The sequence below is a fragment of the Chrysemys picta genome, chromosome 5 (assembly GCF_011386835.1).
Source record: "Chrysemys picta bellii isolate R12L10 chromosome 5, ASM1138683v2, whole genome shotgun sequence".
NCBI lineage: Eukaryota > Metazoa > Chordata > Testudines > Emydidae > Chrysemys > Chrysemys picta.
In genome coordinates, this window is record NC_088795.1 from 81,582,860 (window position 1) to 81,600,806 (window position 17,947).

Genomic DNA, 17,947 nt, shown 5'->3' on the forward strand with positions numbered 1-17,947 from the left:
CATTAAGTCAATGTTCAGTTGTAAACTTTTGAAAGAACAACCATAACATTTTGTTCAAAGTTACGAACATTTCAGAGTTATGAACTGCCTCCATTCCCAAGGTGTTCATAACTCTGAGGTTCTACTGTAAAGCAGTGTAATAAAAATTGCTAACACCACATTCAGTTGGAGACATCAAAGGAAAAGTAGAAATAGTGCTTGCAATCTGGCAACAAACTAGAAAAGGAAAACAACTTTGAAGACTTAATACTCTCTTGCTATGTTGTCACAACAGGTAACAACAGAGCATGAGGTCAGCTCTTTCCTAACTAGAGAATTGCAGGGCGAGTTTTAAATAGGCTGTGTCTGTCTTGATGGTAATGTCCCAAACATGTGCAAAGAGCCAAGTGCTTTAATTCCTGCTCTTGTTACAGGTCCTCTGATTGCTCCCAGCCCCAGGCCTGTCATTGCAGCCCTTCTCTCCAGCTGCATTAGGGACACTACCCCATCCTCAGCTCTGCATGTCACACACCCCAACTTTGTCTCAACAGAAGGGTGAACAACCACTACCCTTCCACCACTCACGCTGACAAAATTTCTGCTTGCACTGGCTGAGCCAGCAAACAGATTTTTCAAGTCCAGTACACAGGAGTCACTTCATCCACCACTGAAATGTGGCCACTTCTAGAGTGGAACACAGTAACTATTTAACAGTGCACAGTAACCTTATGCAGCAGGACAGGACAGGAAGTGAAGAACAAACTTCTCCATTTGAAAGTGCAGGGAGCATTTAGGTAAGTAAAATGTAACTACTTGAGATGCCATTTAGCCAACATAATATTGTGTATGAAAACTGACAATATTCCCCATGAAAGTGAACTATGAAAGTCCCAATACTGAACTTTTAAGGTTTTACATTTAATACAATTTAAAAGCTGTGTATTGTAATAGCAGGTATACTGTTTATTCTACGCAGATTCTTTTCTTTACCATGAACCATTGCAGAACTATGGTTAAAAAAACAGCACCTAAACCCCACAACTTCTACAATTGGCAAACCATAGGTTTAGTGCAGGGGTCTCAAACACGCGGACCACGAGCTCCTCGCGGCCCCCCGCCCTCCCACAGCGTTAACCTAGAGCGGCTCCGGCCCGACGCGCACCAGGGGCAGGGCAGGCTCCCTGCCTGCCTGCCCTGCCCCCGCGCCGCTCCGGGAAGCGGCGCGGGAGCAGGGCAGGACAGGGAGCCTGCCCTGCCCCCGGTGCGCGCCAGACCAGAGCCCGCCCCCCAAACCCCTCCTGCAGCCGAACCCCCTGCCCTGAGCCCCCTGCCATACCCCACATCCCTCCTGCACCCCGACCCCCTGCCACACCCCTCCTGCACCCCAACCCACTGCTGTACCCTGCACCCCTCCTGCTCCCCAACCCCCTTCCCTGAGCCCCCTGCCGCACCCCTCCTGCATCCCGATACCCTGCCCTGATCCCCTGCCGCACCCCTCACTCCTCCTGCACCCCACACCCCAACCCACTGCCCTGAGCCCCCTGCTGCACCCCTCACCCCTCCTTCACCTCACACCCCAATTCCCTGCCCTGAGCCCCTGCCACACCCCTCCTGCACCCCCTGGGGACAGGGAGGGGGCCGAGTTGGGGTGGCGATTTCGGGGAAGAGATTGGAGTGGGGGCAGGGAAGGGGTGGGAAGAGGTGGGGCAGTGGCGGGGCCTCACAGAAAGGGTGGAGTGGGGCGGGGCCGAGGGCGGCGGGGGGCAGGTGTCAGTAATGCAGCCCTCGGGCCAATGTACTAGTCCTCATGTGGCCCTCGTGGTCATTTGAGTTTGAGACCCCTGGTTTAGTCTATAAACAAAGCTGTGGGTGCAAATGATACCGTATCATTAAGGCTACGAGTCTGTCACAGATTCCGTGATTTTAGGAGACCTCTTTGACTTCCTGAAAATTCCAGTAATTCAGCCCCAGGCAGTGGGGCTGGGACTCCAGCCCCGCTACCACGAAGCTGGGACTTCCATGATTTATTGTTTATTGCCCGTGTCCTGTCCATTATTTCTAATAAAAATATCCATGCCAAAAATCTTTGCCTTATGTATCACAGATTGCATGTGCTGCCTTGTTTAAGGTCAGGATTTACACTTAATGATAGGAATTATTTTTGGTTTAATGACTCATTGTTGGAGTGATCAGTTGCAATTAGAAACACTTTGAAGTGGATTCAGGAAGCCATTTCACATTGTAAGAGGCAACTATGAAGATATGTGAATTTTCGGGGCAAGATCAGATGCCATATACAAGTGTAAGACCGTAGGAACAGCCATACTGGATCAGACCAATGGTCCATCTAGTCCAGTATCCTGTCTTCTGACAGTGGCCAGTGCCAGGTGCTTCAGAGGGAATGAGCACAACAGGGCAATTTCGAGTGATCCATCCCCAGTCGTCCAGTTCCAACTTCTGACAATTGGAAGTTTAGGGACACCCGAAGTATGGGATCACATCCCTGATCATCTTGGCTAATTGCAATTGATGGACCTATCCTCCATGAACTTAAGCAATTCTTTTTTGAACCCAGCTATACATTTGGCCTTCACAACATCCCCTGGCAATGAGTTCCACAGATTGACTGTGCGTTATGTGAAGAAGTACTTCCTTTTATTTGTTTTAAACCTGCTGCCTATTAATTTCAACAGGTGATCCTTAGTTCTTGTGTTATGTGAAGGAGTAAATAATATTTTCCTATTCACTTTCTCCATACCATGTATGATTTTATAGACCTCTATCATATCCCCCCTTAGTTGTCTCTTTTCCAAGCTGAAAAATCCCAGTCTTTTTAATCTCTCCCTATATGGAAGCTGTTCCATACCCCTAGTAATTTTTGTTGCCCTTGTCTGTACCTTTTCCAATTCTAATGTACCTTTTTTGAGATGTGGTGACTAGAACTGAATGCAGTATTCAAGGTCTGAGCATACCATGAATTTATGTAGTAGCATTATGATATTTTCTGTCTTTTTATCTATCCCTTTCCTAATGGTTCCTAACACTGTTCGCTTTTTTGACTGCCGCTGCACATTGAGTAGATATGTTCAGAAAACTATCCACTATGACTCCAACTACTACTTTCTTGAGCGAGTAGTAACAGCTAATTTAAACCCAATGTTGTGTATGTAAAATTGGGATTATTTTCTCTAGTGTGCATCACTTTGCACTTAACGTTGAAGATGTAGGTCATTTAATCTGGTATTCTGCTCCTGGTAGCAGCCAATGCCTTCTGCTTTAAAAAAATAATCCAAATTCAAAATATTTTATTAGCACGACATGGCTGCCCAGTTGTGTAGTATGATATAATGGAACAAAGAATACGTTATGGCTCCTGCTTATGCCCAGAAGCGCAAGGGCAGATAACCATTGTAACACCTTGATCTAGGCAGAATAGTTGCAAATATTAAACAACTCAACAGTGTGCCTTACAGTCTACCTTGATGTGCTTATGGGCTCTGAATTCACAGGATTGTCTGAACACACTAAGGAGTCCACTAGCTCAATAGAGAGGTCTTCTCAGTGCAGAGCAAACAGGTTTTTTTGGTGTATTAAACAAGGGTGTGAAACATAATATAGAAAATGCTACAATAGCACTGGGTTGAACAGTGGCAGGGGCGGATTAACAAATTTGCCACTCCTAGGCCGTCAAAAAATTGTCGCTGCCCCCTCTCCCCCCGCTAGCTCACCTCCGCTCCCCCACGGCAAGCCGGGGAGGGAGGGGGGAGAAGGGGAGTTGTGGCGCGCTCGGGGGATGGCGGCAGTGGAGCAGGGGTGAGCTGGGGCAGGGAGTGGTTCCCCGCCCCTCCCCCCCAAGAGTTACTCCCCGTGCCCGCCGGCCCCAGCTCACCTCCGCTATCCCCCGAACGCGCCGCTACTTGCTTCTCCTCCCTCCCTTCCTCCCAGCGCTTTCGCGCGGCAAGCCTGGGAGGGAGGGGGGAGACGGGGAGTTGCGGCGCACTCGGGGGATGGCGGCTGTGGAGCAGAGGTGAGCTGGGGCGGGCCGGGGAGCGGTTCCTGGCCCCCCGTTACTCCCTGCACCTGCGGGTCCTAGCTCACCTCTGCTCCGCCTCCTCCGAGCGCACTGAAAGTCGCTTCTCCCTCCTTCCCAGCGCGGCAAGCCTGGGAGGGAGGTGGAAGGAGAGAAGCGCAGCGCGCCTGGGGGAGGAAGCGGGCCGGGGATTTGGGGAAGGGGTGGAGTTGGGGAGGGAGCAAGGCCTTGTCGGCCTAGGCAATAATACACTGCTGAACAGTGGTATGCCTGCATCTGGAGTACTTTGCCCTGTATGGACAGCCTTGCTTTAAGAAAGATTCAGCAGAGAATGAACATTTCCAGAAATGGGCAATGAAGATGATCCTAGGTATGGAAGAAGTGACATATGACTGACTACAGACAGCAAAGGAGAAGATTCAGTAGGGACCTGAACGTAGTATTCAAATTACAAAGGGAACTTTCAAAACTGATCAGTCCCTCCTTTTTACTGAGGCCCATAATACAAGAACTAGCACTCTCAAGCTAATTTGGGGATAGATAAAAGAAAATATTTATTTACCCAGCATCAAGTCACAGCATGTGAAATTCAATGCTGCAGGAGGCTATTGAGACAAAATATTATGGATGAATTTTAAAAAGTACCTGATAATTTGGTGACCGCTAGCCTTTACAGTTATGCAAGCAATGATAAAAATAATAGAAGCTAAATATCACACATCAGTTCAAAAGCAGATCACATAAGCAACAAGTTACTACTGGAAACAGAGTTCCAAACTAATTGGATCACTGTCTGACCTTGAATGGCAAATCCTACATTTCTATACATCAGAACATGCCTTAATAACATGCATTTTCCATGCCTTTAAATGACAAATTAGCACACAATGGCTGAAAAAAACTGACTCGCGCTTTTATGTGAGATAAATTAATATTTTCCATAGTAAGAATACATGTGATTTTACTTGGGTTTGTTTAGGCCTTACCTTTATTTTGAACTTTTTTAAAATAAGCTCAAGAAAACCATTTCTCCAATGTTCTCGTGCTTGATCCTATATTCTCTGAACATCTTAACCTCCCACTGAGAGTTCTGGGTAAGTACGGAATGCTGATCGGAACTTATATGGGAAAAGACACCCATTACCCTTCTAAGTTCTACCATACGGCCCGTAGCAATGAAATCAAGTAAGCATCCATGCTCCAAGCAGGGTTCAGCATATCAGCTCAGGGGTTAATGCAGAGTAAACTGTTACAATTCAGAAGAACATTCTGCTCAAGTCCCACTGCAGCTGCTTGGCTCTGCACTTTGTTCCCAGCGTAAAGCAATGGAGTTTCCATAGCACCTGCTCCCACAAAAGAAGACAGAGGAAGAAAAATGGTTTTTAAAAGAGTCACTGATCTGATAAGCAAAAATAGCTCCTCAAATCCTGCATGCAGGGCTAGAAGAACAGGTTCAGCAAGAACAGCTCAACTCTGTCTACCCTCATTGCTTTGTCTCACAGGAAGCCATGAGAATTAGATCTAAGGAACCAAATCTCAGACCCTGCTACAGTTGATCTGTTTTCAAATACGTACAAATCTTACCTTATTTAGCCATTTTAAGCCTGGTATTGTGTTTGAATTTATTTGGTCTTCCAGCCATGGACGCATCCGCATTCTTTCCACAGGCATCGTTACCTTAATAGAAGAAGATGAAGAAAATGAGGGACAGTGTTACAGGTACTTAACCGTGTCCTAGGCAGAAAATTAGATTTTTCTTTCTTAGCGATAACAAGCTAATTTGAATTGTTTATTTTAAAAGTGTGTGAACACAGGGCTGGTAAACAGCATCTGCCTGACAGTCCTTGAGACTGATGTTCTGCTTATCCACCCATCAGGTCCAGCACAGACAGCAGCAGTGAAGCTTTCCCATGCCTCAACTTTGATCTTGTGGTGGTATCACCTCTAAACTGAACGAACAATTCAAACTCTTATTTAGTCAGTCCTCTATCCCTCTGAGAGGGCTCTTTCTGTAGTGTGGAAACCTGTCCACCAGGAACTTTTAATATGAAGATATACCTATGTCATAGAACTGGAAGGGACTGCAAAAGGTCATCAAGTCAAGTCCAGCCCCCTGCCTTCACTAGCAGGACCAAATACTGATTTTGCCCCAGATCCCTAAGTGGCCCCCTCAAGGATTGAACTCACAACCCTGGGTTTAGCAGGCCAATGCTCAAACCACTGAGCCTCCCCCCGAGACTCCTAACACGTTTTATGTTGTAGCACAGTGTACTCCCGATTATCCAACTAGCATGGGGGATATGGATTTCATTTGAATAATTGGAAGTTCAGATAATCAAGATGGCAGGAGCCATTCAGCTGCAGGGTGGCCTCCCCCATTGAAGGGGGCTCTTCCTCACAGTCCTGGCTGGGGATGTCTGTTCTACCCTGCTGACTCACTCCTGCGACAGTGGGACTGCAGAGGGCTTCTGGCGCTGCTGCAGGGCCAGTGACTCCCGATCACCGCAGGCGCAAGGTGCAGGGGAAGGCTGCGATTCTGACAGGGCAGAGCAGAGACAGTTGGCCAGGACTCTGTTCTGTCCTGCCAGGACCACAGCCTTCCCTGTACTTTGTGCCTGCAGGGATCAGATGTCACCGGCCCTGCAGCCACACAGGTACCATTCAGCAGCAGGGTAGCATCCTCCACTGCTGGCACCAGTGCTCTCTGCTCTATTATCCAAACCTCTGCATTATACAAATCCCTCCTTTGTCCCCCTGCATGAGATATATGCTGCAGACAGCATGTGTCTCAAGTATCTCATGATGGAGGACAAGGAAGAGATTTGAATAATAGGGTTTTGTATAAATGGGAGAATACTGTAATTCACTGGGCAACCATCTGGTAGCAATTGTCACTCTACCTGAGGGCAAACTGGGTCTCCTGATTTCTTTAGCAACCATTTTACAGTTTAAAATACACGGGAATCAGTGCTCTTCAAGCCAGTTTAGAGCCAAACTTGAATCTCTCTCACACCACACAAACTTGATGTTGTTTCATTGTTTGTACCTGTAAATTATTCACACCAGAGTACAAAGTCTTGAACCTGCTAAAGAAAACTTTAACCTATCCCAGGCATTTCTGAGGTGTCAATGACCATGAGATCTAGATATTAGATATAAATAAATAAAGATATCCTATCTCCTAGAACTGGAAGGGACCTTGAAAGGTCATTGAGGCTAGCCCCCTGCCTTCACTAGCAGGACCAAGTACTGATTTTGCCCCAGATCCCTAAGTGGCCCCCTCAAGGATTGAACGCACAACCCTGGGTTTAGCAGGCCAATGCTCAAGCCACTGAGCTATCCCTCCCCCAACTGTCACATTAAAACTGTTAAGGAGCCTGCAATCAATCACTTCCATGTTCAAAGACTTTTACTTGGGTTTTTTCACCCCAAATTCCTCCCCTTTCTCTGTTTGCTCTTTATGTCAAAAGGGAAAGAACTTTGCATTACTTCCACCTTCCCCACTCTGCTATTGTTCTGTACTTCACACTTTTAAAGGGGCCAGAGCCATATATTTGAAAGTGGACAGCAATCAGATTAGTGTAAATGGGTTTGTTCTTTTTCCCTATGGGATTACAAATATCAGGCTGACTAACAATTAAGGTTTCCTCTCACTGCCCAAAGGAGATATGTTCACTGAAACCACTGCGGGATTATGTTTAAAATCTGAGGGCAAAATATGGCTCTTTAAAATGTTTAGCAAACAGAAAGGCAAATTTATAACAAGCATGATCACCATAAGCTCTTGGCAAACATACTGCCTCATTTTATTACCTTGGAAGGGCTGTGTACAGCAAGCCACAAAATGTTTCAACCTCAGCCTTCTTTACAGTCACTAACTAAAATGACTAAGAACTTCAGAATAACACAGAAAATTAATAACTGCTTAGCCCCACCAGCTTCATATATGAAAAAAATAACCAAATCTCCAGAAACTGACCATTGCTGAAAGCTGAATGTACAAAGTTTCAGTCTTTGTGTCAAAGACCTGCCAACAAAGCTGGCATGTGAGTCACAGCAAAGCAGGTTCACCTGCTCACATGGTATGGTGCTTTGAGAAATGTCTGCAGAACAGGAACAGTATCTATGAGTTCATGTAGAATTCAGACCCAGGAAACACTACGTACGTATCTTAAGCTGTGCTCAGGGCTGATTCACTGAATCCTCTGTGACAGAAATGACAGAACTGTTTTAACTGAACCCTAAATGCAATATCTAGCTTTCCCGCAAGTCAACTGCATGTTTTGTTTATACATCAGGGACAAGATGCAGCCCAGGAAAGCCTTAAAAGTAGCCCCCTTACAGACACCATCTCCCCAAAACTGCAGCAGGACAAAAGTTGAGCAACTGAAAATTTCTGTTGCTGGTGAACTCAACCAACCGCATTTTCTATTAATCTGTCAAGGAAGATACAAGAACAAGCAAATATTGTGGTTCGGTGCATTTCTTCATGTAAACTATGTAAATATATCCTGACAAGATGCAATGCAGCCCTCAGTGTTCCAATCGTGAGCATTGAAGCTCAGCAAGAGGACATATTGTATATATTTGCGTAAAAGCCAAAATATCCAGGACAAAAATTGCAGGCCTACTTTTGGGGAACTAATTAGTTAAGAGGCAAAGAGGAGGGAGCCCATCAGCATCCTCAAGGGAGCAGCAGCTAATTTCACTTAAAGTGCCCAGCCCTTGGCCTGGTAATACAGTGAGCTCCACTTTGGGTCTAGCCAGGAGATGCAGCTGCCAACACCACTGCTCAAGAGAAGCTGGTCTTGCATGGGATGGAAGTGCAAAGTTGTGTGGCTCTCTCTTTTCTCCCATGGAGATGGATGCCCCCAGAGGGGTCTCCCTGCTTTTCCTCTGCAGGTACAGTGCTCTCTCCTCTTCTCCAGACTAGGGATCTTCTAAGGCAGAACTCTATCTGCTGTTGGTAGCATATACAGTATCACGTATATAGGGCCACACCCACTCAGTCTGATCAAAGGTCTTTAGGAGAGAGGATTTAAGGCCTATTTATTTCAAAACAAAAACCAAAATACCAAAACCCTCTAAATAATGTCCAGTTGGAGGAGATTGTGGGCATCGTCTGGGATACATTTCCACAGAGGAGCAAACACAGGCACTATTAAAGTTCTGTTAACCAAAATATATACAAGCCCAGGCAATGCTCTCAGAGGCAATGTTCAGAGTTCTGCTATAGAAAACAAAGCTGTAACATTTTCAGAAACATCTCCAGGCAGTTCTTTCTCAGAACCAGAGCACTGACCACATCTGATATGACAGAATGTTGTGGTTTCTAAAACAGTTGCATGTCCACCACTCCTTTACACAAAAGTACAGTATTAACACAGGATTAATTTAGCTCAGGTAACAAATAATTTAAATATAGAAAAATTACACTAAGGCATTGGTACTGGTGCATAGTTAGAGTGGAAAACAAAATCAGGAAATGTAAAAGTTAAGTTTCTACTGTAATGTTAACTAGGCCATAAAATGTCATATTTTGTGTTCCTATTTTTCTTGTTAAATGTATAGTTTGAAATAATTCTGTTTATGTTATGTGCATACCATAAAAATATATAGGATGTGCAACTCAGCTAAATTAACAATGCAGTAAGAAACTTAATCTTACCAGTAAGTAATTAATCTATAGTAGGAATTTGTGGAAAATCCCTAATATAAATTCTGTATCCCAGAAATTATAGAACACTAGACACATCCTCCTCTTCCAACAGGTAACTCTCTTCATGATGACAAAGTAACTTCATGGCATCTCATTGAGGGAGGCAGGGTGTTTTTAGAGAAGGGTCCATAACTCTGCAATTTGCTTCCCTCATAAGTGTCGGAGCCTGTATTTGGGGGCTTTTAGTTCACGCTGCAAAGCTTCATCTCTTCTCCAAGGCTCTCTCCACAGTCAGCAACAGGTCAGCTTTGTAGCGTACATGGGGCCCAACAAAGCAGTTTTTTTACCCAGACCCCAATGGGATAGCCCATGTATAAGTGAAAGAAGAATTTTGCCCATCTTTTGGGATCTTAACTTTTATAAAAGTGCTTCCCCTTGCTAACCAATCCATCCAAGAATTTTTGTTTTAAAGAACCAGAATTCTGACCCATATCTCACTTCTTCTAAGTGAATTAAAGCTGCTGGTTCTGAAAATAAAATTCTCTTTTTTCTCCTCCATCTCTCACCCAACTCTACCCTAAAGGGACTCAGTAATAGGCTAGTCTTTTGTCTTCTCATTGGTGAGATTCAAGAATTTAATATATTAATGGGTGTTAATAAAATACAAACATTTAACTTGCTCATTTAAAATAATTAGCCATGGCAGCAGGCATGACATGCAATGAGCAACAGAGTGTGTGACCTCCTCCTTTACAAACTGATTATTTTGGCCATTTCTTGAAGGCTCATATAGTTTGACAATACTGCTAGATCTTTACAATCTAGTCAGTCTTTCAAACAACTGTCAAATAAAGTTACAGCTAGACACACGTGTCCACACTTGACACAACCAATCCTGCATGCCTGACTCGGACAAAATTGCCAAAGACGTCAGTAGTTTTGCTTGAGTCAGGCCTGTGGGATCAGATTGTTTGTTGATAGAAGGCCAGTCTATAGCACAGTTTCTGCTAACACAGATTATTTAAAAAAATGAAATTCCTGTCCACATTGAAATCGTAATAGCAACAACCGGTGGTTGGTTAAACATGACCGCAGGGTCCATTTTTTAACATAGACGGGCTTGAGAAAACAGTTTTCTCCGGTGACCACAAAGTGACTTCAAAGGTGTAAGTGACAGCAGGTGTAAATGAGTGCTGTATTTTCCTGCACGGTCATGCGAAGATCATTAAGAACATGTTATCTCTAGACAGTTCTGGGGACAGTTGTACCTATGATTTCACTGAAAAAGTGCAGCTCTGTTGACAACAGCATTGTACTCATTTTGCCTGGTATATTTCTGGGCAAGGCTGGTCTTCCTGCAAGGCCTTAACAGATGATAAAACTGTGATGGGACTATTTTCTAGCTCTTCTGAGAAAACCTCCCTCTTTAAAGACAAACTAAACAATGAAAAGGTAAGATGGCTGTGTTCTTTTCAATATGTTTTCACATCTTCTCTCTCATGCCCAATGAGAGCTTGTTGGTTTCCCTTCATTCTTGATTAAAACCTTGGTGGAAAAATCAAGAGACCAACCTGTTGACCAGCACATACTCAATAATATTAGCACCATACAGAAAGTGTGACCTCTATGGTTGAAGATCTCCACATCAGAACTAGAGCAGAAGTAGAAAGAAAGTGAAACTAAAGTACAGCATACAGTAGGCCAGAACAATATAAGATATTCCAATCCCATCAGTTTCATTTTTTGTTCGTTAGCAACTGGATAAGATGCATTTAACTGGAAACACTGCAACAATAATTGAAAGGCACAATTGATACACGTCTTCTCTTTTGTCCTCCCAGGTTAACTTATTAATGATAACAGTTTTCAACTACCTAAAAGGTTGGTACAAGGAGGAGGGAGAAGAATTCTTCTTCTTAACCTCTGAGGATAGGACAAGAAGCAATGGGCTTAAATTGCAGCAATGGAGGTTTAGGTTGGACATTAGGAAAAACTTCCTAACTGACAGGGTAGTTAAGCTCTGGGATAAATTGCCTAAGGAGGTTGTGGAATCTCCATCATTGGAGATTTTTAAGAACAGGTTAGACAACACCTGTCAAGGATGATCTAGATAATACTTACTTCTGCCCTGAGTGCAGAGGACTGGATGAGATTCTAGTTCTTTGATTAAGTTGCTGCATTTCTCTAAAGGTAAAAAAATTTGCAAGTTTCCTACCTACTCCTCTCAGTGCAAAATTTAGCTGATTTAGGCTTCGTCTATACAACCAACTCATGTTGATATAACTACGTCACTCAGGGATGTGGAAAATCCACACCCCGAGTGATGCAGTTATACTGAGCGAACTTATGGTGTAGACAGTGCTATGTCAACAAGAAGGCTCCTCCTGTCGACATAGCTACCACCTCTCCGGAAGGTGGAGGACCTACACCAGGGGTCGGCAACCTTTCAGAAGTGGTGTGCTGAGTCTTCATTTATTCACTCTAATTGAAGGTTTCACATGCCAGTAATACATTTTAACGTTTTTAGAAGGTCTCTTTCTATAAGTCTATAATATATAACTAAACTATTGTCGTATGTAAAGTAAATAAGGTTTCAAAATGTTTAAGAAGCTTCATTTAAAATTAAATTAAAATGCAGAGCCCCCCGGACCAGTGGCCAGGACCCGGGCAGTGTGAGTGCCACTGAAAATCAGCTCATGTGCCGCCTTCGGCATGCGTGCCATAGGTTGCCTACCCCGACCTACACCAACAAGAGAAGCTACCCCTTTAGCACAGGTAGCGTCTTCACTAAGCACTGCGGCTGCGCTACTGCAGCGCTGTATATGTAGGCACGCCTTAAAAAGCTTGTTGATATCTGAACAAACTGTAAATGGTTCAAGAGAGGTAGTTAAGGAGGGACAGCTTTGAAAAAATCCTACTCTTCAGGGAAGATATTTAGAGCTTTGTGGAAGAAATATTTTTCCCAAATTTGTGGGAAGGTAACACTGACTCTGAAGGGGAACAAGTGAATGAACTGGAATCTAAATTCAGAGCATAGCTAAAAACCAGTATGGAGCTAGTACTGTATAATCTTGAAAAAAGCCAAGCTGTACAAAAAGGGTGGTATGACAAAAAGTAAGGTGAAAGAGCCTTTGATGCAGGTAATTTGGTTCTGGTATTAGCCCCTCTATAAAGCATAAAATGCAGAACTCCCAGGAGGGTCCTCTGAGGAGATAGAGAGACTAAGGGTATGTCTACACTGGAAACTTCAAAGTGCTGCCACAGGAACGCTCCCGCAGCAGCGCTTTGAAGTGCGAGTGTGGTCGCGTGCGAGCGCTGGGAGAGAGGTCTCTCAGCGCTCCTGGTAATCCATCTCCACGAGGGGATTTGCTCCAAGCGCTGAGAGCGTGGCTCCCAGCGCTCAGAGCCTGTATACACTAGCGCTTTAAAGCGCTCAGATTTGCTGCGCTCAGGGTGGTGATTTTTCACACCCCTGATCCAGCAAGGTAGAGCGCTATAAAGTTTAAGTGTAGACAAGCCCTAAGTCAGTAGTTCTCAAACGCTTGCAATGTACAGAAACCCTATAGTCAGAGTGTACCCCAAACTGTACATATTAACTGACTGAACATTTACTATAACAGAGAGGCTTATAGCAAATGTAATATGCTACACAGATGAGGACCACAAAGCATTGCCTCTCCTACATGTAATGTCTGAGAGTCAGGGGAAGACCCCTAAGAGTATGTCTATACAGCAAAGAAAAACTCCTGGCTGGCCCATCCCAGTCAACTTGGACTGGAACTGCGGGGCTGTTTCATTGCTGTGTAGACTTCCAGGCTTGGGTCAGAGCCCAGGCTCTAGGGCCCTAGGATCCTGAATTCGTTACCAATTTTGGGCTTTCTGAGTTTAAGGTACTATCCTTCAAATTAATTAAATGCAGGAGCCACACTCTAAAAGCTGATCAAGCAGGTGCTACATGGGTTCTAGGAGTTTGCACTCCACTGTAGATGATATTACTATATTTAACAACACCTGGGAGTAACACAAAACACATGTGGCAAGGGTGTGGAAAAGCCTCAGGGATGCAGATCTCACAATCAAGGTGTCAAAGTGTACAGTTGGGCAGCAAATACCTCTTACCTGGGTCATTGGATAGGTGGAGGCCAAATCCACCCAGATCCCCTGAAATAAGAAACTACTGTGAATTGGCCTGTCCTTAAAACGAAAAAACAGGTTCAATCATTTATAGGTCTGGTTAACTATTACCGAAAATTTGTGGGCGGTTCCAGTGACATCATTGCTCCTATCACAAGACTATACCAGAAAACAAAACCAGAAAAAGTGGCTTGGTCAGATGCCTATCAAAAGAGTTCTGATAACAGTAAAAGAAATGTTAACAAAGATGCCTGTTTTGGCCAGTCCAGGTTTTAAAAATAAATAAATAAATAAATAAATAGAAATTGTGTACTGATGCATCCAACACAGCCTCAGAGCTGTGTTAATGGAAATGGGAAGATAACAAGAAACGCTCATAGTTTTTTGCTCAGAAATGCAGTCTCCCACTGAACAGAATTACTCTAACAGAAAAATAGTGTTATGCTATTGCATGTGCTGTAAAACAACCCAGACCCTACCTCTTCAATAGGCAGATCAGAGTGTTAACAAATCATTCACTATTAGTATGGCTCCACAGAACAAAAACTTCAGATTGCTATGATGGAGTATAATTTTGCAGGCATATGATATGGAGATTAAACATATTGAGGGGTTGGAGAACAAGGCATGATGTCCTATCCAGAAAAGAGGGTGTAGTAGAAGTGAAGCTTACATCACGGTCAGTGACCAAAACTTCAGCATCAGACACATGGGGGAGGGAGGGAGGGGGGGGGGAGAGAGAGAGAGAGAGAGAGAGAGTGTGTGTGTGTGTGTGTGTGTGTGTCAATCGACTCGAGACACCCCAAAGGGAAAATATGTTTAAACCCCAAAAATGAGCAGTTAAACCAACTGATTGCCTAGCATACTATATTATTGTTATACCAAGTAAGGTCTTCTATGAAAGCATGTAATGTTCTGAATTTGATTAGTCGTTATGAGATATGTATACAGACTCAGGTTATGAATCCATGTATAGGTGTATATAGAAAATTGTACTCTGAATTTATACTCAAAAATCCACTACACCTCACAGCAGGGGGGTGAGCAATCAAGTGGGGGAGAGGCACCTCCCAAGACAGGGATTTACACAAAACTTGCTTCAAGTAATGATCCATTGTCCAGCTGGGGAAGACAATGATAGACCATTAGAGTTAATAGGAAGACATTGAGACATCCAGGCTATCACGTCAAAAGGGAATTTCCCCACTCCATATAAACGTAAGTCTCCATCGACTGAAAGAAAAGGAAAAAAAAGGAAAAAGTCTTTCAAAAACAGGTTCGGGACTGAGCTTGGTCTACACTACAGTTAGGTCCAGAGGCATAGCACTTAGGTCAATGTAGTTAGGTCAACGCAGTGTCAGTGGAGCCCCACACCGGGGGCTCTGGCTATCTGTGCCCCACAATACCCCACGCTGACAGCCAGTGCAAGTGCTCCTCGTGAAGATGTGCACGGCCAACAGAAGGAGCTAGTGTGAATGTACAAAAAAGATTTAATTACTGCGGTGGCCATATGTCTATATAACTTAAGTTGCCTTAATTTTGTAGTGTAGACTTGCCCTGAAGTTTTTTTATCTAGACCATGAGGGCCAGTCTTATGGCAAATGACTGTTCATGAATGCTGGATCCCTCCTGTAGCCAGAGGGTATGCTGAGAAACTAACTCAAGGCAATAGGTAACTTACATTAGAAAAGGGATTTTATTAAAGTGTAAAAGTTAAGATTGCATTTTTATATTTTTCTGTGTAACCTGTGTGCTTTCCCTCACTATTTTATCTTTGAATCTGTGGTTTTTCTATTAAATAAACGTTTTTTGTTTTTGTTTTTTTTTACCCCAAGCAGGTCTCAGATGCGCAAACTGTGTGGAGTGTACCAAAGTAAGCTGGTATCTGGAAGGTGATTTTACACCTTGGGGGCTGTAACCAACCAGAGGGGGAAGATTCTGGGTGTCTGGTAATTAAGAACTTGGGGAGGATGTATTTGGGGGGACCTGGGACTGGAAGGCTGTTGGCATCACCTTGCAAGGAGTAATTAGGCTGGTGAGAGACATTTTGTGGGCTGGCTACTGATGTCAGGGAATTGAACCACAGCCACACAGCACAAAAGCCCCCAAGGTTACAGGGCAGGCAGGGACAGGACCCCTTATCAGTCTGGGGCAGTTCCTAAAACATCACATCACAGATATGATCCTACTTAGATAGGGAAACATGTATCACCAGGCATGTATCCTGCAAAGATTTATACACATGCTTAATTTTATATACAGCACATAGTCCCACTGAAGTCAATGAGACACTTATAGTGCGTAACATTAAGTACAAACGCAAGTCCTTTAAGGATCAGGGCCTAAGATTGTGGCATCATCAACATACTTTCTACCCCCTCAAATGAATATATTTGTATATTGTATTTGCAAATACTTTCAAAACAAGCTCTAGCCCATTAAATTTTGATTTTTCACAGGTAATATGACCCACTATAATGACCTGGATTAGAGGTATTTTAAAGATATAAATCAGTATTTTAATTGTTACACGCATTGTCATTTAACTTCACTTTTCAAGTACACTGAATTAAGACATTTGAATCTTCCTGACCCTAAAAACCTCTAAAAAAGGGAGCCCCCTACCTCCCCTGTATAACTAGTGCTCCAACGAAGAAGAGAGAAGTTGCATCTTGCGCAATAGCCAAGCTACATACATTTCTTGAATAAATAAAAGAGATGAAAATATACATAGATCAACTTTAGGTATAAGCCTGTGCTCCCATTCTCACCTGCCTCCCCTCTACTACCAATTCTTGACCTGTTCTTCAGTGGTAAAGAAAACCATCCTAGAAGGTCAAACTGACAACACACTGCTTCCTTCCCCAGACCCAAAGAAGAGCTCTGTGTAGCTTGAAAGGTTGTACATTCCACCAAAAGAAGTTGGTCTAATAAAAGATATTACCTCACCCACCTTGTCTTGCTTATATCCTGGGACCAACACAGCTACAAAATTGCAAACAGACTGAAAGAAGATCTATCGTTGAACCAGCAGCATGGGACAAATAAGTGGCAGCAAAATCTGGTATGCACGTAGGTGTACACATTCTCAGTGTTGCAGGGGTTAAGATTTCTAATGAAGTTGTCTGAAGTTCCTGAGACTGTCAAACTGGAGATAAGATTAAGGAGAGTAAACAATCTACTGCAAAATACCTTGGATTGTTGGACAACGGAGGTCAAGATTGAAGGCAGGAGCTATGTTATCTGGCCTGTTAATCTCAACCATTGCTGGTGCCTCTCATCATATTGAGGAATATTATTGGTATGTTATAAAAATGCACTGAGGAAACTTCATTAATCCCTTGATGATTTCCTTATAACTCCTGGTGGAAGGAACCCTCACTTTGGGTTCTTATTAGTTTGAAGTGCAATTCTACCCTGACAAGTGGCATCTTCTCATTCTACAGAGCCACTCCGCATGTGTAGTCAGTGTTCTAGCTCCTCACTGCAGTGATACAAATATATTTTTCCTGCTTCTCACTCTTGTTAGTACTGCAGAAGCAGCAAAATGAAGCTGGATTATATTACCTTGTGTGCATCACCAACAAAAATCATTCATTGCAGCCCAGAAAACGGTGCATCTTACTTCCTCATTTATCTGCCACTCCACTTGCTTGCAGGGAGGAGCAGCCCCAAGAACCCAAGCTCCTGATAATCCTAATACAACCAGGTGGGAAGGGTGGCTGACCCCTGACAACTCCTAGGGTTAGGCACACTCTGACCCTTAATAAAGAATCAGTCTTCCAAACAATTATAAAGGTTCTCTGGGCTTCCCTTGGTCTTAAGTTAAATACTAACAGAAGTACTCCAACAGGATTGCCATTGATCAAGGGAAAAGCACTGCAGAGGTACAGGCTGATTTAGAACTGCACAGTGATGGCATCAAGACTTTAAGGGATATCAAAGCTGGAAATACAAAATAAATGAAAGAGAAGTGAACCTCAAGCTCTCTCTCACACACACAGAAACATGCACACACAAAAGGCAAAGGTAGCTTGAAAACCCCCTCCCTTTCTTGAAAAAAAAACAAAAAAAAAACAAAAAACAGCCAACCCCCAAAACCCTCCCATTCCCTCAAACAAACAAAACAATAAAAAACACCTGTG

The 17,947-nt window shown here is 43.7% G+C and overlaps 1 protein-coding gene across 11 annotated transcripts in view; it reads right to left on the reverse strand.

Annotated features, from left to right (window-relative positions):
- IRF2 (interferon regulatory factor 2) overlaps positions 1 to 17,947 on the reverse strand; it is a 61,790-nt gene that overhangs the window by 31,113 nt on the left and 12,730 nt on the right. For 9 of the 11 annotated variants that reach the window (XM_005281964.5, XM_024105317.3, XM_065596777.1 and 6 more), the window contains exon 2: positions 5,594 to 5,686. In XM_005281964.5, the coding sequence (XP_005282021.1) occupies positions 5,594 to 5,680 (87 nt within the window). In that variant the 5' untranslated portion in view covers positions 5,681 to 5,686. Of the gene's footprint in view, positions 1 to 4,571; positions 4,610 to 5,593; positions 5,687 to 16,755; positions 16,951 to 17,947 lie in introns of those variants that run through there. The other 2 variants (XM_005281968.5, XM_065596779.1) reach the window with 2 other exon arrangements.